Here is a 22,975-nt window from a genome sequence, read left to right as displayed (position 1 = left end):
CGAGAGTCTTTTTTATATTTTTTAATTTAAAAAAAAAAAAAAAAATTTTTTTAACGTTTATTCATTTTTTGATAGAGAGAGACAGAGTGTGAGGGGGGAGAGGCAAAGAGAGAGGGAGACACAGAATCCGAAGCAAGCTCCAGGCTCTGAACTGACAGCACAGAGCCTGACGCGGGGCTCGAACTCACAGACCGCGAGATTGTGACCTGAGCCGAAGTCGGCCGCTTAACCGACTGAGCCACCCAAGCGCCCCACCGGGAGTCTTTTTTAATTAACACATTGTCATGATTGGCTAAAAGAAGTTATCTTTTCTTTTTTAATACGTTTTCAACTCTATAGCAAACCAAATACATAATTGTGATACTTGCCTTTGATCATCTCCAGGGATTTTACTCACCTCATCGATATATTCCAGCAAGTCCAAAGCTTTCTTGAAATCATATTCATTAGCTCTTCTGTTTTCTTCACAGATATATAGCTATGGGAAATTCAAATAAGGCTGAGGATTATTTTAAGTAATCATATAACTAAGACTAGAGAAATTTAGGGAGAAAATAAGTCATTATGTCTTCCAAGTAAGTCACAGGTATTTGTATTTTATACTAAGAAGACAGTCACATTTGGAAATCACATTCCATCTATCCTCACGATCAACTTTCTTTTAAAACATGCCTACACTCAACAGTACTTAATTTGTGTAATTTGGTATATATACTTTAAAAATGTCAGTAAATTCATATTCTTACGTTCAATATAATGTAACATACTTCAGTATTCTTTTGGGCATATTCTTTGCAATATGCTATATAGAGAGAGGCTGTTGTGGGCTCAATTACAGGAAATCTGTTACCAATAATGACTAAAATACTGAAGTTTTGGAATTGTCTTCTGTTACTATAATTAGAGCGATTTCAAAGTGATCCTACATCACTCTTGTATTGGGATGCTCTGCTGAAGGGCAAAGAGCGAAGCAGAGTTAAGGCTACGAGTATAGTACATAACAATGAGACTGTCTCAGGGAGGCTGCAGCCCATCATCTAGGGAATTGTTGTGTTCCTGCCCTCAGGAATGTGTTGTGTTCCAGACAAAAGCGGGAGGACAGTACTCACAGGCTATGTAAATCTAGTTCCTTATACTATTTTTCTTATGGAAGAGCCTGAACCGTACCTCATGGTATGTATATGTCCTATGCTAGAAAGGAAAATCCAAGTACTTCCTTCTGGTCACCTGGATAAGCATCTCTAGGAACAGCTGGAGATCTATGGGAGGCAGAGGCTGATCCGCTTTCTGCCAACTGGCCTCCTGTTCTCAAGCAGCTTCTAACAACTTATTTTAGAGGAAGGGGAAAGTTACCAGAAAAATAGAAACGGAAAGGGGACTACTCTTAGGAACTGTCCATCTGACTCCAGAAACACTGAGGAATGGCGCACGGATTCGCAAAGACGTACGCTGATGAGCTGTGGTGCAGTCAGCACCGGCATCGCACTGAGACTCAGCTCCTTCTCTGCCAGCAGTTGCTCCGGCAGGGTCTCCTGGTGCAGCAGAAAGCGCTCCTGCTCAGCCATTTCTAGAATTCAAAATGAGAGGCAGGGAGGGGAGTAAACTTCTGCTCTGTCATAAAACAAATCTGAATTAAAAAAAAAAAAAAAAAGGAACACCTCTAATGGTAATCTCATCGTTATTTGATGATCTTAACATGTTATTAATTCTGCTTGCCTTTGATTCCTGATTATTTTAAAACATATTCATGATTTGATCCAAGTCATATAAACAGTCACAGTAACCAGAGTTAGGAGAGAAGAGAAGAGCTATGAAAATACACCTACTGCCTGGAGAACAGATGGCTATTTCACAAGACACAAGTCCCCCAAATCTGGGGCCACCCGGTCCCATTTTATGTTAACTCAAGAAAGTGCTTCTTCCCACCAGTTTCCAGTAGAATCTTGCACTAAGGGAAATGATCTATTTAAAAGCCGCCATGAGTTATTACAAGAAAAAAAGGCTGGAAGATTATGCACCAAACCGATTAATTAGCAATGGTGAGCTCTACTGGATGAGGTGACATCAGCCATCCAGGCTGCAGCCCAATTCCCCGGTTTTGCCCAGGAAGATGTGGACTGCAGGAGACAAGGACTGAGAACTGCTATGTATTCTCATAAACACAGTTGTCACCGCCAGGTACAATGACCAAAGCATAAATATGCTCATTCAAATACTGACATCCCTCCTCGTGATCCTAATTTTGTAAAAATTAAATAATTTTTGTGCGATTTCCATACATAGAGAAGCAGACTGGGAGGGTACAGGAAACAGTGACTATAGTTCTCTCTGGGGCAGTGAGATTATATAGACTATTTGTTTGTTATGTTTTTTCCTGGTAATTTACAAATTTCAGTAAGGAATTATTTATATAACCAGAAAATTAAAAAAAAAATCTACTCCCTAGGATTAGATACACTGTGATGATAGTCTGCAGGTAATTACTGACACCCAAAAACATTCCCATTGTGTTAAGAAAGCAAAAGTTAAGAAGTGATCAAATGTAAAATGGTGACCACAGTTCCAATGATTTCTGGTGAGCGGGTTGTGGGGGGAGCAAGAAATAAAACCTTGATTTGAGGGACATTTGGGTGGCTCAGTCAGTTAAGTGTCCGACTCTTGATTGCAGCTCAGGTCATCTCACAGTTTGTGGGATTGAGCCCCGTGTCAGGCTCTGAGCTGAGCACAAAGCCTGCTTAAGATTCTTTTGCTCTTTCCCTCTGCCCCTCTCCCCAGCTCGTACAAGCTCTCTCTCTCTCTCGCTCTCTCTCTCTCTCTCAAATATAAATAAATAGATAAAACAACCATCTGGATTTGAATAACATGGTCTATCTCTGGTGACTAGGCTAAAATATGGCTTCCCATGTCAGACTATCAGCCAATCTTGCAGAATATATACACACTTCTCTAGAACAATAAACACTACTAGTGCTTAAAAATAAGATTGAAAATCTCCTTTATAAACAGTGAAAAATAGTTTTAATAATAAAAGTTAAATGCTAACCCTACACTTTATTGGGGACTTAATACGTATAAGACATTTTTTTCAAGGAACACAGTGTCTCCACTCCTTACAACTACCCATTTTATAGCTGAGGAAACTGAGGCTCAGAGGGTATCCAAGGTCACAAAGCTAGTAAGCCAGAGAAAACATATGAAACCAGATCTGTCCAATTTCTGTCAAGATTCTTTCCATTGTTCCCATTCCTTGAAGAAAAAAAGACGGTAGTATAAACAGAACCCATACCTCAAAGGCTGGCCTCTGTGGATAAGCCCTGCAACCAAATACAAGTATCTATGTTTGTATACCCTTCACCCCTGATCACAGAGCTAAGATCCCCTTCCAATTTTTACTTTGAGAAATTCCAAACTTGGGGCACCTGGGTGCTCAGTTGGTTAAGTGTACGACTCTTGATCTATGGGTCGTGAGTTCAAGTCCACAATGGGCTCCATGCTGGGCATGCAGCCTATTTAGAAAAGAATTCTAGGGGGGCCTGGGTGGCTCAGTTGGTTAAGTAGCCTACTTCAGCTCAGGTCATGATCTTGTGGTTTGTGAGTCTGAGCCCTGAGTCAGGCTCTGCTTTGGATTCTGTGTCTCCCTCTCTCTCTGCCCCTCCCCTGCTTGCACTCTCTCTGTCAAAAATAAACAAACAGGGCACCTGGGTGGCTCAGTCGGTTAAGCATGCGACTTCAGTTCAGGTCATGATCTCTCAGTTCATGAGTTCGAGCCTGGCGTCAGGCTCTGTGCTGACAGCTCGGAGCCTGGAGCCTGCTTCAAATTCTGTGTCTCCCCCTCCCCTGCTTGTACTCTGTCTCTCTCTCTCAAAAATAAAGCATTAAAAAAATTTTTTTTAATAAATAAACATTAGAAAAATAAAAATAAATTCTAACACCACAGAAAATTAAAACAATTTTTCTTAACATTTTTTTATTTTTGAGAGAAAGAGAGACAGAGTGCGAGCAGGGGAGGGACAGAGAGACAGGGAGACAGAATCCAAAGCAGGCTCCAGGCTCTGAGCTGTCAGCACAGAGCCTGACGCAGGGCTCGAACTCACGAACCGTGAGATCATGACCTGAGCCGAAGTCAGACGCTCAACCGACTGAGCCACCCAGGCGCCCCTAGAGAAAATATTAAAGAACAATACAGTGCACCCCTGTATACCTACGGTTACCTGTTATCATTCTGCCATCTTGGCTTTATCTACCTATTTACCAATCTACCGATTTGCTTTTCCTCCTAAATCAAATGAAAGCTGCAAACATCAGGACATTTCTAAATACTTTAGGATGTACCTCCTAAGGGCATTCAATCACAATATCATTATCAGGTCTGAAAAATTTAACATAAATACAGAAATATCATCTAATGTTAATTATGTTCACATCCCCTCAGTTGTCCCCAAAACGTGCGTCATGGTTGGTTATTTGGGGGATGATCGAGGAGCTGAGCCAGCCTCTCTCCCTACATTTGGTTGTCATGGCTCTCAGGTTACTTTAATCTAAAACAGCCTCCTGTTTTGTTGTTTTTTTAAATTTTTTGTCTTTCATGCTGCTGAATTGGGGAGTCAGAGCCAATTATATTGCAAAATGCCCCAAAACAGGATCTATCTAATCACTTCCCTGTGGTTAGATTCAGGTTGAACATTTCTGACACGACAACAGCACAAGGTGGTATTCCACATTGCTACATGACATCACCCTGGGAAGTATTTACGGTGAGCCTGTCTCAGTGCTGATGATGGTACCTGTCAGGTCTATGTCATGATACTCTGAAAACATGAGGCCATCCTTTTCCCCTAACCCCTAAACTCAACGGCTTTAGCGTCCTTGGATGACACATTAGTCACCATGGTTGCAGGTGGTGATCTGCCAAGTCCCATTCTACACTTATTAGTTGGTATTCTTTTTTTTTCTAAAGGAAACTCTCACTGACCCCTCCCCTTATGGGTCTCACTGTAGATTTATGGATTTTTTTGTTTTTAAACTGTGAAATAAAATGTTTCACTATCATTCTTTTTGGTGTTTAGATTATCCCCAAACTTGGCCAGTGGTGGCTGTCGTATTGTTTGACATCTCTACATTAAGCTTGCTTTCTGGCCCAACAAGACTCCCCAGGATCATTTCCTCAATAACCCTCATCTCCTTTTACTGAGAAATAGTAGTTAGAAGCCATGATACAGGACTAGGTACGCTCCTGCCACTGGGGTGTCACTGCTTTTAGGCCTTTTCAGTGGACAGAGCCCAAGAAATACTTTAATTTTGAACAATCGTGATTCCATCTGAAATCTCCAATTCAAGTACAGTCCAGGGCCCTTCCTCATCCTCCTCCTAGATTTCCATCTCCCTCTTCCCCTTGGTTCTCAAAAATAAGAATATATCCAAACATTTTCTTAACTGACAACATAACAAAAGTCTCACAATTATGGCACCAAAAAGCTTTGAATTCTGAAACCAGTAGCTTTAACAAACTACTACCTACAACAAACCCACTGAATAAAGATTTCTTGGCAGTTCTTCCTGTTCTTAGAATGTGAGTCACTAAGGGTGTAATCAAAGCACAGGTCAAATCATTTACTTTCATTCTTTAGGAATTCTTATTTAACATACAAACTTTCTCTAAAAAATAGAATCCCAAATATGTACTTATGTAATTGTCTAAAGCCACTGAATAGAAAGCATTCCTCTTAAAGAAGAGATGGGTCCTATGTCTAATGAATACCATTGAACAATACTAGGAATGCATTATAAAAGTTCACTGATAGCATGCTTGATGCTCAAATTCTTTCTTTTACCTTCAATTTTTTCTTGCAGTACATCCTCTGAAAAGTCTGAAGCCAATGCAGCCAATTTACTCAAGCCAAGAAGGGTTTTTTTCTTTGCAAAGTAATGTGTTTCCATGTTTGCCAGACCCAGAAGTGTTGCATGAGCCTACAACAAAACATGAAAAGTGATAAGACCCTGCGTACTAATTCAAGTTGAAATACAGGCTAATGCACGACCTAAACTTGTTTTCCTCCCTAATTTATATCAATGAAAGATCAAGTCAGTACTAGCAAACCTAAAAACTAATTGGTTCTATACACCAAGAGTAATTACACAATAAAATACCAACCAGCGACACTAATTATTGGGAAAAGAAACATGTATAAGACATTTGCTCTGTAACAATTACAGAGTCACTTCAACGACCTGTCAAGGACAAATTTTAAAATTAATTCGTGTATTGTTTTTACTCATAATTTGAACATTTTAATACTCATTGCAAATAAAGGTCAATGGTTATTTACATGTTAATACAATTTTTGTGCTTTATTTTACTCTAATAGTAGTCAACACACAACGGGCTACATTTTTTTGAGACATTAAAAATACGAGAAATGCCATCATAAATAAACAAGAATACTTTATTCAAATTATGTCAGAGAAAGGAGACATATGCTTAAAATAATTTCTAAATAGCATTTTAATCACTATAAACTAAACTAATTAGAACTAAAGGGGCACCTGAGTGGCTCAGTCATTTGAGCATCTGACTCCTGACTTCAACTCAGGTCACGATCCCAGGGTCATGGGATGGAGCCCCACATTGGGCTCTGTGCTAAGCATGGAGCCTGTTTGGGATTCTCTCTCTCTCTCTCTCTCTCTCTCTCTCTCTCTCTCTCTCTGAACTTCTGCCCCTCTCCCCTGCTTGTGCTCTTTCTCTATAAAATAAAAACTAGTTAAAAAAAAAAAACAACTAAGTAAAAAACTGCCTAAACCTGCTCCATGTAACTCAATTCTTACCTTTTCTAATTCTTGGCTGTTAATTTCATGTAACCAGCTGAGATGTTCATGAGCTTGCAAAAAATTTGCCAACTCTCCATGCTGAGAAATGGGTTGAGATAATAATTTGCCTCGCTTTCCTTTCTCCAGATACCAACGGAAGAGAAAGTCTGAAAAATTCTACAAATAAAAGAGCAAAGAATCCAATAATATTTATTAATACAGTTTTAAAAAGTATATTTCTGATAATAAAACGTTAATATTTTTTTCAAAGGTCTTAGATTCCAGAACAGAGATCCTGTTTAAACATTTATTTTCTATATACTAGGATCCTCAAAAAAAAAAACCCTTAACTTAGTTTAACAAAAGAGGAATGCAGACTCAGAAAGGGGATCTTGCTTAAGATCATGTAAACTCTAGATGTGCGTGGTATGGTTTGACAGCCATTAGCTATGTACAGCTGTTTAAACCTAGTTAAAATGTTAAAATTCAGTTCCTCAGTTACACTAATCACATCAGGTGCTCAACGTGCCCTATGTCCTATCTTAGAAAATACACCGGAAAGTTCTATGCAACAGTGCAGAATGAAAGATTCCCAGGGGTCAAATTCTTTTTTTAATGTTTATTCATTTTTTTTGAGAGAGAGAAAAAGACACAGAGCATGAGCAGTGGAGGGGCAGAAAGAGAGGGAGACACAGAATCCGAAGCAGGCTCCAGGCTCTGAGCTGTCAGCATAGAACCCAACGCAGGGCTCAAACCCATGAACTTGTGAGATCATGACCTGAGCCCAAGTTGGACATTTAACTGACTGAGCCACCCAGGTGCTGCCTCCACACCTCCAGGGGTTCAATTCTGTGCCAGAAGGCCATGTGCACTGGAATGATAAACAGGATTCTAGAGAGGGTCTAAATGCCTAGCCAGTTTTCCCCACCTGATGTTTGCCGGATGCTGGGGTAGCATGGAAGGCTAGGCTGGAAGGGAAGATTAAAATGTCCTACAGTAACACAGTATTCAAGAGGTATTTCCACTAAAGGAAATTCTGCCATGAACACACCAGTCCCACAAGGCTTTGAAACCAGAAATGAAATGAATGTAACAAAAGCCTCAACCAAATCTTGGCCCACCTCTGTTCTTGATGAACTGAGTGACCTACCTCTCACTTTATCTGCCTCTCAGGAGAAAAAAAAAACAAACATTATTTTCATCTTTAAGGTTCCTTTACACACAATATCCAAAATACAATAAGAAATTCGTAAGACATAATAAGCAGAAAAATATGACCAAGAAGTAGGCAAGAGAAACAAATCTGAGGATGATCAGATTTTAGAGATAGTACAGAAGGATTTTTTAAAGAACTACCGAACATATTAAAGAAAATAAAAGAAAGCAAAAATGGATGAAAAATGTCAACAAAGAACTAGAATCCACAAAAGAATAGAAATCATGATGGACGCAGAAATATTTACTTTAGTGCTATCGTGAAATACTAAATAAGCCATGTCAAACAATCAGGCCCTGATCAAATAAGGCAGGTTACATCCAGGCCATGAAATACCACAATACCATCAAAACATTGTGAAATATTTAATGATATCAGGACAAATGTTTGTGATTAGCAGCTGGCAAAACATATTTGTCCACAATAATATGGCGTGAAAAGATTAGAACAACATAAACCAAATGTTACAAAGGGTTCTTCCTCTCTGGGTAGTGAAATTTTGAATGATTCTTAAAATCTTTCTGGTTTATAGGGGCTTTCTGAATTTTATACTATGTTCACTTTTATAGTAAGAAAAAAGTCAGTGCTTACTTGACAATCAACTAGCTTAAATTCACCTAGAGAGTGTCATAGTGAAAAGTTTTTTGAAAAATAAAAAGCATGTGGTCCACCTGGGTGGCTCAGTCGGTTAAGCATCCGACTTCGGCTCAGGTCATGATCTCATGGTTCATGAGTTCAAGCCCCGCATCAGGCTGTGTGCTGACAGCTCAGAGCCTGAAGCCTGCTTCAGATTCTGTGTCTCCTTCTCTCTCTCTGCCCCTTCTCTGCTCATGCTCTTTCTCTCTCTCTCCCTCAAAAATAAATAAACATTTAAAAAAAAAATTAGAAAAAAAATAAGAAGCATGATGTCAAAGAAGGAGAGCACAAATCTTTGGTGTATGGAAAGCTGAGCTCTCTAAAAGCTGCAGCATCCTGTGCTCCTAAGATCTTCTTTTCAAATTTTAAAAATTCTCTCAATTTTCATATACCTAAGTACTTTTAATTATGACTGGAAATATATGAATAGAAATGAAAATTTTAACTTATTCGTCAAAGGTCACAGAACCTTTCAACAATATTTGGAATCATCTGCCAATTTACAAAGAAACCTAATGCACAAATTAGTATATAAGGTAACTACAAAACGACTATATATCATCTTCCAACAAAACACCCAAGTAAGATTTGAAATGAGGGCGCCTGGGTGGCTCAGTCAGTTAAGTGTCTGACTCTTGATTTCTGCTCATGTCATGATCTCGCGGTTCATGAATTCAAGCCCTGCCTGCATCAGGCTCTGCACTGACAGTTCCGAGCCTGCTTGGACTTCACTCTCTCCTCTCTCTACCCCTCTCCCCACACGTGCTCTCTCTCTCTCAAAAAAAAAAAAAAAAAAAAAAAAAAAGATTTGAAATAGTAAAACCTTACAACAGCATCAATTTCCTACGTCCCCAACACTCGTTACCTGATCAGCAAACTGGGTCATGTAGCGCTGGAGTCTGGTCTGGTTGTCAGTCTGCTCACACATTTGCACTAAGATATCAAAGTCACAGTACTTTTCTGCTAATGAAGCAGCCCACGGGTATTGGCCTAGTGTGACTGTAGAAATGAGAACAGATGGAAAAATTTCTGTTAGTGAAAACTTATTATGTGATAAAAAGTATTACTTGAAACTTTACCTTTAATTCATATTAGATTCTAAAAAATAACGGAATAGAAACCTTTCCACTTACTGGCATTTAGTTTCATAATCCTTATAAACTCATTAGAGAGGCAAATTTAATCCCCTGCTTCATCACTGCCTACCCATGATGCTAGTCCCTTCCTTGGTATACTAGCAAAACGAGCTACTTCTCCTAACTCTAGCTATGAAAATAATGTGTCCTTTGCCGAACAGCCACACTGTTCCATCTGTACCCTCTAACCGCCCTCATCGTGCTCTACTATGCAGTCGACTTATTCATGTAAAAGTCTGAGATAAGCTCTTTGAGCACAGTCTCCAGTTGTTTTTAATTTATTCATTTTCAAATCATCTTCAGCACCATCTATGGTACTCGTACCTGGAAAGGTGTGAAGACAAGGTCGAACAAATGAATGAATGCAGAAAGCTGTACATACCTGCTTTGCTTTACGTTCTTGGTTACAGTTGGATTAACGATATTACACTGAATATGCTACATTAATGATTGGACTCCGTCACCCGTTCCGCAATGTCAAAGACCCATAGCCATTGCTAAATATCATGCACTTACGAAGTGGAGATAGGAGATCTGATCTTTTCTGTAGGTATTCCATTTCCAGACTGCTGTATCTTTCTTGATCACCAGATTTGTCCAGAGACTTAAGCTGGGAAACGTAACCATCCAGGAAGCAATCAATCAGTGCTACCAGCTGCTCTGTCAGAATGTTTCGGAGGTTGCTGTCTGCCTGAGGATATACCACTTTCAGGACAATCCCATGCTGGCGCACGATTACTGTTCGGATGCCCCCAGGACCACTCGTTGCTATGAAATCACATAAAGTAATATGGTAAGTAAGGGTTCTACAATGGCTAGGGGAAAGACCAACTGCCTAAAAACTATCATGTCACCGCTGCTGGAAAAATAAACCAAATAGGGGTTCAGCTGACCCCTCTCTATGTCCTGCTTAAATCCCATCTTCTCTATGGAGACTTCAACACAGCCAGGTGAACATGATCCTCTCCCTTCTAAATTCCTTCAGTGTTAACTCCACTTACTTTCTTGTATTAAATCAACATTAACTATTGTCAATACCTCTAGGGCCAGGACCTCCTTCTTTGAATAACCATATGCACTAAAATCTAGTAGACAAAGGGCGCCTGGCTGGCTTAGTAGAGCATGTGACTCTTGATCTAAGGATCGTGAATTCAAGCACCACGTCGGGGGTAGAGATTACTTAAAATTTTTTTTTAAATCTAGTGGACGCATAATAAGTATCAGTTACATAAATTACAGACAAATCTACAAATTATTCTAAGAGAATAAGGCAATTTTCACAAGAATTACTCATTCTGGAGGTGGCACTTATTTTTCATTTCACTCACAAACCCACACTAATGGAATAATACAGCTTCCAGAAACGACAGGCCATTAGAAATATATTTTGAACGACTGCTGATAGTAAACCAGTACATTTGCGCTCAGAGCTTGCAATCTCACCTGTCCAAGGAACATACTCAGGTTCTTGTTCTACTGGCTCTTTTCTATATAAGGAGTTTCTATTCTGTCGATAATGACAGGCAGCTTGTAGCATGTCCTAGAAAAAAATGCATCAGCATATGCAGAAAGTGATGAGTCCCAGTATTTTTAAAGATAATTTGAAACATCAAAGTCTATTAATACTAAAAAAATACTCGGCTCAAGTCTGTAAGAACTATTCTTTTGGTTCTTTCTGCATTTGAAATTTGTTTTACTCCATAACTTAACTTTAATTTTGGAAAACTTACTAACCGAAGTAGGAAAACCATTGCTATAAAGAACATTATCTAAGATTAAATGGAACATTTTAATCAATAATGTAACTATTAAGTTCTTGACTAATTAAGACACTTAGTTACTATAACATTAATACATTTGCCATGATACATGTATCTTTCTCCAGATAAAAGGTTATTATTTTATTATAATCCAGAACCCAGGATTATAGAAACTTTTAATATGCACAAGACATTCAAAATGCTTGATAAATAAAACGACTGTACTTTTCTAAATTTTTTGAATTAAATGCTAAACACTTTTAAATTACTGGCAATACAGAGTTGGAATATGGAAACCACTTTCTCTTCCAGCCACACTCCGGTCTTTGATTTGCTGAAATCTTCACCGTGGTTTTGTACCTTGAGAATACTGTTCACATTGATCACCACTTCAGCCCATTCAACAGATTCCAAAGATGTTTCCTTTAAGACCTGCTCCTCGTGCTCCAGTAAACACTCGTAAATGGTGTCTACCTGCGACACCTGAGGGAGTACAGAGAAGGCGACTACTTTTAACAAAAACCATGGCGATGGGTCATAATCACAACTGCCCAGAATCTACTCAACGGGCTTTTCTCATAAAGTCATATTCTTAGCTCATTACTCAGAATAAAACAGTTGACGGCAAAAAATACATTCAAAAAGAAGTAGGGAGAGAAAATACTGTGCAAGGGATCCTTGAGCAACACAGGTTTGAAATGCGTGGGTCTGCTTACATGTAGACGTTTTTCGATACCTTACAGTACTGTAAATTTATTTTCTCTTCTTCAGGATTTTTTTAAAAACATTTTGACTGCATGGGGGGGTCGGGCACCCTTAACCCTCACATTGTTCAAGGGTCAATTATATAATTTCTAACTGTTCTTTTCTAATTTTTGTCATTACTAACACACGGAGGTAACGGTGCAAAACTGTTCTTAAAGCACTGAAACCCTTGTTTCCAGTTTCAGCCCACAGTTAAACTTTCCCTACCTTACTACTTAATACACCTAGAGTTTGCATAGCATTGGGCACTCAGAGATAAGGAAAAACAGAAATGAGGTTTGCTGCCCTTAAGTATACAAACTAGTTGAAGGAGCAAGACCTATACACAAACCGTGGCCCAAACAGAATCATTGTCTTTTAAACCCTGTTCTGCCTCCTCAGATGTTAGTCAAAGGCACATTAACAGCCCTAGCAAGAGACTTTTGGCTCATTTCATTCAAAAGATTAAGTGTAAGAATTTTTTTTTAGGGTGCAATATTTACTTATTTAATTCATGTTTGTTTGCTTATTTATTTTGAGAGAGAGAGACAGAGTAAGCAGGACAGAGAGAGAATCCCAAGTAAGCTCTGCACTGCCAGGGCAGAGCCCGATGAGGAGCCTGAACTCACGAACTATGAGATCATGACCTGAGCTGAAATCAAGAGTCAGATGCTTAACTGACTAAGCCACCCAGGTGCCCCAAACTTAAGAATTTTTTTTAATACTGTTAACGTGAAAACGATAGGGAAAGCATATATGATATGATATATGATATGATATATGATATGATATGATAGCAGAAAATTATCGTCAAAACATTTGCTCAACACCTTTATGATAGGAGTTACATACTCAGCGGTCTCAAATTCTGTTCATATGCTAACCTGAAAGTCTGACCCTTCAACAGTTACCTCTGCTTTAATGGAACCCTGGGATTCAGAACTACACCCAAAGGAAGCTTAAGGCCAGTAAACGTCATAGTCTTAAACATTACCATTTCCCATATGGAGTGTTCTTTTGAAAAACCTATCACATTTTTGGTTTTGTCCTATGCTATTCCTAACGTACTATTCCTGAATTATGTATCCAACTGATAAGCCTTTCTGATTTCCAAATCATTCCTTTTTTTTCCAGTTATCTGGAAAATATATACTGAATTAACTAGTATGCTTTCCACTTTGATCCGAATGCAGAAAAAAGAACACGACTCTTAATTCTTTCAAATAATTTGTGAATTTTTTAAAATAAACTTTGTTTTGCTGTATAAAATTAAGTATGAACAGAGACAAAAAAAAAAAAAAGACACAAAAGTTACAACAAACACTTTGATTGTGAAAGCAACCTATATGCCTTAAGGGTCCTATCCTTTTCCCTTCAAAACCCCAACATCCTCTCAAAGCTGAGGCCTTGCGAGGCTTACGACCCATTTCCGAATTTCCTTCCTCAAATGTATTGAAACCTACTAACTCTCCTCACAATACTCCAGTCCCTCCATTCCAAAAGCCGGATGGTTCTTACAGATTAGTCCAGGATCTCAGAATTACCTGAGGCCGCTGGCCCCAGTCCATATACCCTCCTCTCCACCACACCACCCTCCACCATGCACTTCACGGACTTGGATCTTAAGAACACATTCTTCACTATTCCCATCTCCTCAGAATTCCAAGACCTCTTCACCTCCACCTAGACTGACCCCAACACCCAACACTCCCAACAGTTAACTTGGACAGCTCTCCAGCAGGGTTTTAGGGATAGACCCCAACTCTTTGGACAAGCTCTGGCATCAGATCTAACCTCTCCCTCCCAAAAAGTACTCTTTTTCACAATGGCCAGCTGACCAGCATCTTCCTCTTTTCTCCCTCCAAAGTTTACAGCAGGTTTTTCTTTTCCTTTGAAAACAAATTGATTTTAACAGCAAGGTAGATAGTAGGATCCTAGCAGGCGCCTGAGAAGAGTTTAGTGAAGGGACGGTTGGCAGAGTAAGGGGATCTGCAGAGGAAGGGGCGGCACCCAGGGCTAGCGACAGGGAAGCCACCACTAAGCCCAGGTGTGAAGGGGCACCGGGAAGCAGCAGTTACTGGGAACGCGGAGAGCAGCCAGAGGGAAGCCGCAGTCTCTGACAGAAGGCACAGCAAACTGCAGTGGAAGCAGGGAGGGAATGAGGCTGGGGGGAGGGGGGCATGACAGAACAGAGAATAACAGTGCCTCACCTCTGTTAAAGGCAACAAGAAGCCACAGGGCAAAGGAACCCACTGGCGAAGGTGCCCTCTGAGGCAGAGTCAAGAGTGGATTTGGAGAGACAAAAGGAAAACACCTAGCAGACAGTAGGGAAGACTTCTTAGTCAAGTTTGCAAGCTCTGATTTGTAGGGAAAGTGACGAATAAATATGGAGTCCTATTTAAAATTTCAATGAGATTTTTTTGGGCCTCAAGCTTTTTCTCTGTTGGGGGCACGATCGGCCAACGGCCCAGCTCTACAAAGCCACATTAAGGGCAAAATAACAACTCTTACTTCTCTAAAAAAGACGTCTGCGGGGGTCAGGTTGGATGGGATTTCGCAGTCCCTCTTATTTAAAGCAATCATTATTGCTGTGTTCACAAGCTCAGAGAGCCTCGAGTGGTAGTTCTTGAGAACGATGGCGGCTGATAACTTTTCGGCATGCTCACAGAGCAATAGGCGAGTTGCCATGGGCATCCCTCGAACTGCAAAAGTGCCAAGACGTCCAAATAAGCCAACCTGGTGAAAACACAAACACATGTTCTTAGAAAGCATTTACAGTAACGCACAAAGTAATGCAGTCTTATCTGCCCCAGAAGCACACTGGGTACAGAGCCACTGGCCTCATCTGCCCCCAAAAAAGTACCTCAGCTACCTCTCCTTTTTGCTGTTTTGAACACGAACGAACACACACACACACACACACACACACACACACACACACACACACACACCCTTCAGCCAGAGCTGTGAGCACCTATAAGAAAGGGCAGATGGTTTCTCTTCTGAGATTAGGGCCATTCCATCACTCCATCTTATTTCTTACTTGTGGTTACGAAAATTGTAAAATTGCTCTTTTCTACATAACTTCCCTACATTCAAGATCCGCAGGAACTAGACACTCAGCAGTTTCCATCTTCAGCACCTGATTCCCAGAACCTCCCAAAGCCATGGGGAGGGTGGGAGTCTTTAATCCTTTGCACTATCTACCTCTGGTCTGCCTGATGCCTGGTTCAGGCGTTGCTAGGTTCCAGGACTTCTAAGCTTTCTCATTCGATGAAGCGTTACATCCCAACTAGGAAGCCAAGAGACATCTAAATACTGAATACTCTTCCACATTTTAAGTGTGATCTATTTCATTAACAAAGTGACTTGGTTTTTATATGCTGAGGTTTATTTTAAATAAAGTACAGAGAAAACAAAAATAAACAGTAACCCAAATCCCCAGGGAATTCCTATGGACAGAAGCGATGCATGCACGTGGTTAAGAAAAAAAAATTTTGGGGGGTGCCTGGGTGGCTCAGTCGGTTAAGCGTCCAACTTTGGTTCAGGTCATGATCTCACGGCTTGTGAGTTCGAGCCCCGTGTCGGGCTCTGTGCTGACAGCTCAGAGCCTGGAGCCTCTTCAGATTCTGTGTCTTTCTCTCTCTCTCTGCCCCTCCCCCACTCACACTCTGCCTCTCAAAAATAAACATTAAAAAAAATTTTTGTTTTAAGAAAAGAAAAAAAACTAAGAAAAAGAAAAAAAATTTTTCTGAATTAGATTTATTACAACGAGCTCAAAAAAACGAGGAATCTACCTTTTGCTAAATGGTTTTCTGCAAATACCCCATGAGGTTAGTCGTCTTCTTTTTTTTTTTTTTAAAGTATAAAGACAGCCCTGCAGTGTGTAAAAGGAAACCCAGGGTGGAAGGCTGCTTCCCACAAAATAGAATCATTTAGGAACATCAGCAGTCAAGACAAGAAGAACAAGAGGTAATTACAGTGAAAAGCCAAAACAACTTGTGTCTTGGCAAGACTTGGTTTTGTAAACAAACTTGGTTTTTACAAGCGCATGTCAAGGGGTGCCTGGGTGGCTCAGTCAGTTAAGCATCGGACTTCAGTTCAGGTCATGATCTCGCCGATCCGGAGTTTGAGCCCCGCATCAGGCTCTGTGCTGACAGCTCAGAGCCTGGAGCCTGTTTCAGATTCTATGCCTCTCTCTGTCTGCCCCTCCCCTGCTTGCACTCTGTCTCTGTTTCTCTCTCTCTCTCAAAAATAAACATTAAAAAAATTTTTTTAAAAACACAAAAAACAAGCACACGTCAAGAACAAACACTCCAACATCAGCCAACTGAAAACAAAAGATAAAAGATGACATTCACGCGTCTTTTTCCGTTTTCTCTGTGTAAAAATGCTCTTTCCCTTTTTCTAAATGAGAGAAGATGGTTTCTACACTGGGAATGACCATGGAAATGCTGTGTGTCCAGGGTGCTGCCGGCACCTCTCACTGCCTGCCTCTGCGAGCAGAGAACCTGGGCAACGAGAGGACGAACATGACCTGTCTTGGCTGGAGAACCATTTCTGGCCACTTCGCTGCCAAATTCACTCATTAAACTGCTTAAAGAAAAGCCACACCCTGACTTCTGAGAACGTACAGCAATCATACATAAAGACACATCGACTAAGAGGACAGCGCACAAGAACCCTTCCTTCAGAGAATACGACCAAAAGAGAGTGGGTGTGATAAACCAGGGCCATAAGGAAGGATAATACTGTAGGTTGGACCTCAAGGCTCTCAGGAACATTCTCTACCATCCCAAATGAATAGCAAAGTCAGGAAAGAGGGCGTGAAGCTCTAACCCATGGAAGAGAACAATACAAAATATTTAACAAAGGGTTCTCTTCCCAACGCGCTCCTCCCCTTGAGGCTCAACTAACAGCGCAGGTGTGGGTCACCACTCCGGAAATCTCTCCACCACACTGTCCATGGTGAAAGCAGAGAGCCTGACTTGCACATGGTTAGGAAACTTAATAGTGTGGAGAGGTACAAGTCCCCCGCCCATTCCCTACTGGACCTGCAGTTGTTTCCTTCATATCTTTATATGCTTTTGTGGCATTTCTACACTGGAAGACATTTTGGTTTCTGTAACACAAAGGAGTCACATTATATATGTTGTTCAGCACCTTGTTTTGCTTTTTAGTTTTTTTAAAATGTTTATTTATTTTTGAGAGACACACACAAGAGTACAAGTGGGGGAGGGGCAGACAGAGAGGGAGACACAGAATCTGAAGCGGGCTCCCGGCTCTGAGCTGTCGGTACAGAGCCCGATGTGGGGCTCGAACCCACGAACGGGGAGATCGTGACGTGAGCTGAAGTCGGACGCTTAACCAACCGAGCCACCCAGGGGCCCCTGTACCTTGTTTTGATAGCATCTTATTTTTCACAACACACTTAGATATTCATTTTTTTTCTTTTTACCCATTATTTTTAGTGACCATGGAACAGGTCACTGAATCAATCTGTCTTAATTTATTCAACCTGTTCACCTGGCTATTTTAAAATAAGAGTTCCATTGTCCTTTCTGATTTGAATTCCCTTCTTGGCTCCCTCACAAATACTGCAAATGTAGTTTTTACATGAGGGCGTTCTGCTCGTCTGCTTCTATTTGCCTCAGTGCGACAGCACGGCCAGTGAAGTGGTAACGACACAGTAACGTCACTCAAGCCACACAGCAAAGAGGAGCACATTAACTCCCCGCTTCTAAGGTTCTCTGCACTATATGTGAGGATATATGCTTCCCTCAACACCGGAAACCCAGAGGCAAAGATACTGTCCTGAGGCCCGGATACTAGTTCTCCTCCCCTTTGGAATGAGATATGGCCTTGTTGGTATTGAATCTGGCCCGAGGAGGAAAGCCTTATGTTCAGAATTATTTCCTTAGATACAAGTATCTGGTTACACGTTTTTCCTGATTATTAATATAAATTAATAATAAGCGTTAATAAGGTAATGCAAGTATTAACACATAGCCGGAATGGGATTTTTAGATCCAGCTAGACACTACCTTGCAATGCACACTGCTTCCAAGAGCGCAGTGACTCCAGCAGGAGTCTGAAGCCCAGGGAGGCTGTGCCAAAAGAGGCGGTAACTGCTCCTGCCCCCTGGCTCCCTCCCCCTCTGATCAGTCAGTGTGTCCTCGGTGTGGCATGTTAAGGCATGAACTCCTTCCATCCCAGTATGACACCTTCCTGCCACGTGACCGCCACTCCTCCCATCAAGAGGTACAATCCACTTCTCAATCCTTTTCATCTGGGCTGGCCTGGTGACTTGCTTTGACCAATGTCACTTTGGTGGAAGTAACACGATGTGACATCTAAGGTAAGACCTGAGCAAGACCACAGCTTCTAAGTTCATCCCCGGTGAGTGCTGCCCCGAGACCACAGGAAGCCAGTCCAGACGAAAGGAGGACTGGAGACTAAGTGGAGAAGAACCAAGTGGCCCAACTGACGGCCAATTGTCCATCAGGCGAGAGAAGCCTGGGGACCTTCCAGCCCAGCCTACCCTAAATGCAGTTCAAGGAGCGGTACCGGCCAAAATCAACAGAAATGTTGCCCAGGTACCCTAAAGAACTGCTTTAATCCACCACCTTTTGAGGATTTGGGGGTGGTTTGTTAGGTACTAATAGTTAACTAATAGTTAATTAGTACACTTGACTAAACAATTATATCAGGAGAAAATGTTGTATTTTCCCCATTAATCTGCAGTCCACCTAAACCCCTAAAAAAAAAAAGAGAGAGAGAGAGACAGAGAGAGCGACTTAAATGGAGTTCTCTTGCCAAGACAATAAAAGTAGTCAGGAGCCATGCATTATAATGAAGCAGAATGTGGAATTAAGAACAATCAAGCTATTTCTGGAATCATAAGAGAGCCACTCTCCACCAAATGGTGATTTAAATTTAATTAAAATTAAATTAAAAACAAATGTAGTTCCTCAGTTGTATCAGTCATATTTCAAGTGCTCGGCAGCTGCCTGTGACTAGTGACTACCGAAGACCACAGATACAGAACATCCCCGTCACCACAGAAAGTTCTACTGAGACAGCATCAGAATCTCTTTAATGTCAAGGCATTACTGATTTTGGAAAAAGTAAGCAAAAGTGGGATTGAATTTCTTCATGTGGATATGTAATATGCGTGGAAGCCACTACTGATCAACAAAGCAGAGGTGGATGATTCTGCATAACAATTCTGTCTAGCAGCAAATTTTAATATTCTAATTTTAGACCCAATATAACTGGGAATACTCCCGAAAGAAAACACTTTAAACAGGGAATTGATTCTAATGGCACTTCAAAATTAAAAGCCCATGTATCAAAATCTGTCATCACCTTACTATGGTTCACTCTTTTTAACAATACAAAGTCAATTCGTGAAAACCTAAGTTTACATAAAAGCACACAACAGATCTGAATGAAAAGCAGGACATCACAGAAAGTGATAAGAAAAACTGAAACATTTCTGCTGAAATACACTATTTTTCTTCTTTTCACCCTGTTTTCAATGCACTATTTATACTTGAATACCTCGCCCCCGTCACCCCCACCAGCCCTGGAATTACTTACTTTTAAGTCAGCAAAGAAAATGAGAACACTGGTCATGTCCCCACCCCATGAAACATCTCACAATAAGCAAGGATCTCCCACTGCCTTAGAGCTGACAAAAGACACAGGGTCCTGGCCATCCCTGTGCACAGCGACTAGATGCTTACTTGGTGAATAAAGTCCATAAGGAAAGAATGGGCTTTCATTTTGTCTTCTAGCTGGTGGAGAATAATCAGCGATGTATTGCTAAACCCAGGTGCTTCTGTTGAAACACAATAACAAAATTTAAACACATAATATACTGGGTTTACAATAACTACTGCTATTAAAATAAAATCTATACAAAATAAACTTATACAAAATCTATACAAAAAAATCTATACAAAATAAAACCAAAAAAAAAAATCTATACAAAAGGAAACCACCAACCTTTCAATGCAATCATTTGTAACATTACCCAAGAATTTAAAAAATTTAGAGGGAAATTTTGGGAGTTTGATACATTTCATAGTGTATTTATTCAAAACACAAAAACATTAAGCTAACAATAGCTTAATCATTTATATCATTCTAAGCTTGACAGATCAAAATAAAGTCAAAGAAAAAAGGTAAGCACTGACGTTTCCTTCCTAAACCTCTAATAAGGCTTAGCAAACTTGCTAAGTAAGAAATAAGGGAGAGAAATGGAGGTTTGGACAGTTTGCTGGGACGCTGCAGTAGAAGTCTAAGAGGGACAGTCCCCCAGGGCAGGGAGGAAAACCCTGGGCCGAATGTCAAGACACGCCCACTTCTATACACTGAGATTTGCTCAATGCAGCTCTTAGGAAAATGTATACCTTCTATTAGGCAAATACAGTGATTATGCCAGAATTATCATTTAATTTGGGGGCTAACAAGCAGGTGTCAAAGGGGCACCTGCGTGGCTCAGTCGGTTAAGTGTCCAACTTCAGGTCAGGTCACGATCTGGCAGTTCGTGAGTCTGAGCCCCGCATCAGGCTCTGCACTGACAGAGTGAAGCCTGCTTGGAATTCTCTCTCTCTCTGCCCCTGTCCTGCTTGCGCACGCTCTTTCAAAATAAATGAATAAACTTTAAAAAATATATACGTATATAAAAAAAATATATATGTATACAAAATATACAGATACATGTACGTATATGTACACATATATACATATATATACACATACACACACACATAGATGTCAAGTGCTTACCTATGCTACCAATTTTTTAGAAATAAAATGTGAGAGGAAGCTAAGTAGGGCTAATCTGCTTCAGGTAGAACAAGCAAGATTTGCTCCAATATTCCTTCAGTTTTTATTAGGCAAATCTGTTCTGAGCCCTTTCCAAAATCTACTATAAGGTAAATTACAACCTTTTAAAACATAATAAATAACTGATTTAAAAACTAAAAAAGACATGCTTCAAGAGATGCTGAAAAAAGGAACCAGAATATTCTCAAAACAGATCACTCATAATATGAAAAGTAGAAGTTGTCACCCTCAGGGACAGACTCAGCCCATCGTGGGTCTGAGGCCGGGTAGTCATCCACCAGGTCCACACTGATTTGGGTAACAGCTCTGTCTAGTTCACAGTCGGAATCCAAGTCAGAGTGGGAGGAAAAGAGCTCATCAACCATCATTTGAGCATGACTTAGATCTTTTCTGAAATAAAATGGGAACATAGAAGTATTAAAGGAGGCAAACATTTTCAAAATCCACCACATAAACATTAATTGGGAAACTCCCGTATTTTAGCCCAAAGTTAATAACGTTATTAAAACGTTAAAACAACACTATTAAAAGTTAGCAACATTTCTTTAAAAGGGACACGAGGGGCGCCTGGCTGGCTCTGTCGGTTATATGTCTGACTCTTGATTTTGGATCAGGTCATGGCCTCATGGGTCGTGAGTTTGAGCCCCACGTCTGGCTCTGCCCTGGCAGTGCAGAGCCTGCTTGAGATTCTCTGTCTCCCTCTCTCTCTCCTCCTCTCCGCTTGCTATCTCTTTCTCTCTCTAAACAAACATTAAGAACATAAATAAGAGACACCTATTATGCATTTATTAGTTCAACAAATATATGTCGAGTACTTACAACACACCAGGGACTGGAGGCAGAAGGACAAGACACTGAGAACACACTCCAAGGCTTCACAAAGGATACGGTGTCACAAGGAGCCGGAGAGTTAAGCAAGCAGTCACACGTACCCCGTGACAAGGAAAGGGGAGCGCTACAGAACACACCGAAGGGAAACCAAAACCGTCCAAGGGGCAGGGAAAACCTCCCGGAGGAAGACACGGATAAGCAGAGGCCTGTAGCCACGGAAGAAGAGCAGCGAGGCCGAGGGACAATGAGGAAGGGCACATGGTGGCAGAGAGAGCACACCTCACCCCCATGAGCAGGGATGTCTGCATCTTAGGAAAGAACTGAGGCCACGGGGAGGAGGGGAACACCCAGGGGGGAGAGCCTGCTAGATGATGAGAGGGCACACGAGCAGAGACATGACCAGCCAGAGACCCTAAATGTGGGCAAGTCTAGCCTGGGTGGCTGGCAGCTGATCACAGACAGCGAGTCCACATGAGCCCAACCCCTGAACAGCCAGACTGCAGAATCATGAGCTGTGTTAAATAAGCTGCTAAGTTCTTGGGTGATTTTGTACAGAACAAAACCCAATGAATAGGCCCAAGTCTCACTTCTTTATAACATCGCTAAACCTCTGTATGCAACTTATTTGCCTTCACGGTGTACATAAAACATGTTTGCAAGAGGTCTTCCATGATCACCATTTTTTTTTTTTTTTAAAGTTTTTTTTTTCAACGTTTATTTATTTTTGGGACAGAGAGAGACAGAGCATGAACGGGGGAGGGGCAGAGAGAGAGGGAGACACAGAACCCGAAGCACGCTCCAGGCTCTGAGCTGTCAGAACAGAGCCCGACGTGGGGCTCCAACTCACAAACCGTGAGATCATGACCTGAGCTGAAGTCACTCAGCCGACTGAGCCACCCAGGCGCCCCCCACGATCACCATTTTTAACAGCACGTTGTTATCCATTAAGCGGAGAGGCTTTGTCACACCATGATTTTCCTAGACCAGCTGGA

General features: G+C 40.9%; 1 protein-coding gene across 3 annotated transcripts in view; it reads right to left on the bottom strand.

The window, feature by feature from the left end:
* Positions 1 to 22,975, bottom strand: part of NUP133 (nucleoporin 133) — a 58,981-nt gene that overhangs the window by 10,742 nt on the left and 25,264 nt on the right. For all 3 annotated transcript variants that reach the window (XM_045437429.1, XM_045437430.1, XM_045437428.1), the window contains exons 13-23: positions 21,379 to 21,542; positions 20,045 to 20,139; positions 14,808 to 15,032; positions 11,913 to 12,035; positions 11,236 to 11,332; positions 10,309 to 10,560; positions 9,522 to 9,655; positions 6,823 to 6,981; positions 5,832 to 5,967; positions 1,449 to 1,567; positions 398 to 478 (exon numbers count right to left, since the gene is read on the bottom strand). In XM_045437429.1, the coding sequence (XP_045293385.1) occupies positions 398 to 478; positions 1,449 to 1,567; positions 5,832 to 5,967; positions 6,823 to 6,981; positions 9,522 to 9,655; positions 10,309 to 10,560; positions 11,236 to 11,332; positions 11,913 to 12,035; positions 14,808 to 15,032; positions 20,045 to 20,139; positions 21,379 to 21,542 (1,585 nt within the window). The remainder of the gene's footprint in view (positions 1 to 397; positions 479 to 1,448; positions 1,568 to 5,831; positions 5,968 to 6,822; positions 6,982 to 9,521; positions 9,656 to 10,308; positions 10,561 to 11,235; positions 11,333 to 11,912; positions 12,036 to 14,807; positions 15,033 to 20,044; positions 20,140 to 21,378; positions 21,543 to 22,975) is intronic.

Source organism: Leopardus geoffroyi, chromosome D2 (assembly GCF_018350155.1).
Source record: "Leopardus geoffroyi isolate Oge1 chromosome D2, O.geoffroyi_Oge1_pat1.0, whole genome shotgun sequence".
NCBI lineage: Eukaryota > Metazoa > Chordata > Mammalia > Carnivora > Felidae > Leopardus > Leopardus geoffroyi.
This window is presented reverse-complemented; position numbering and strand designations above follow the sequence as displayed.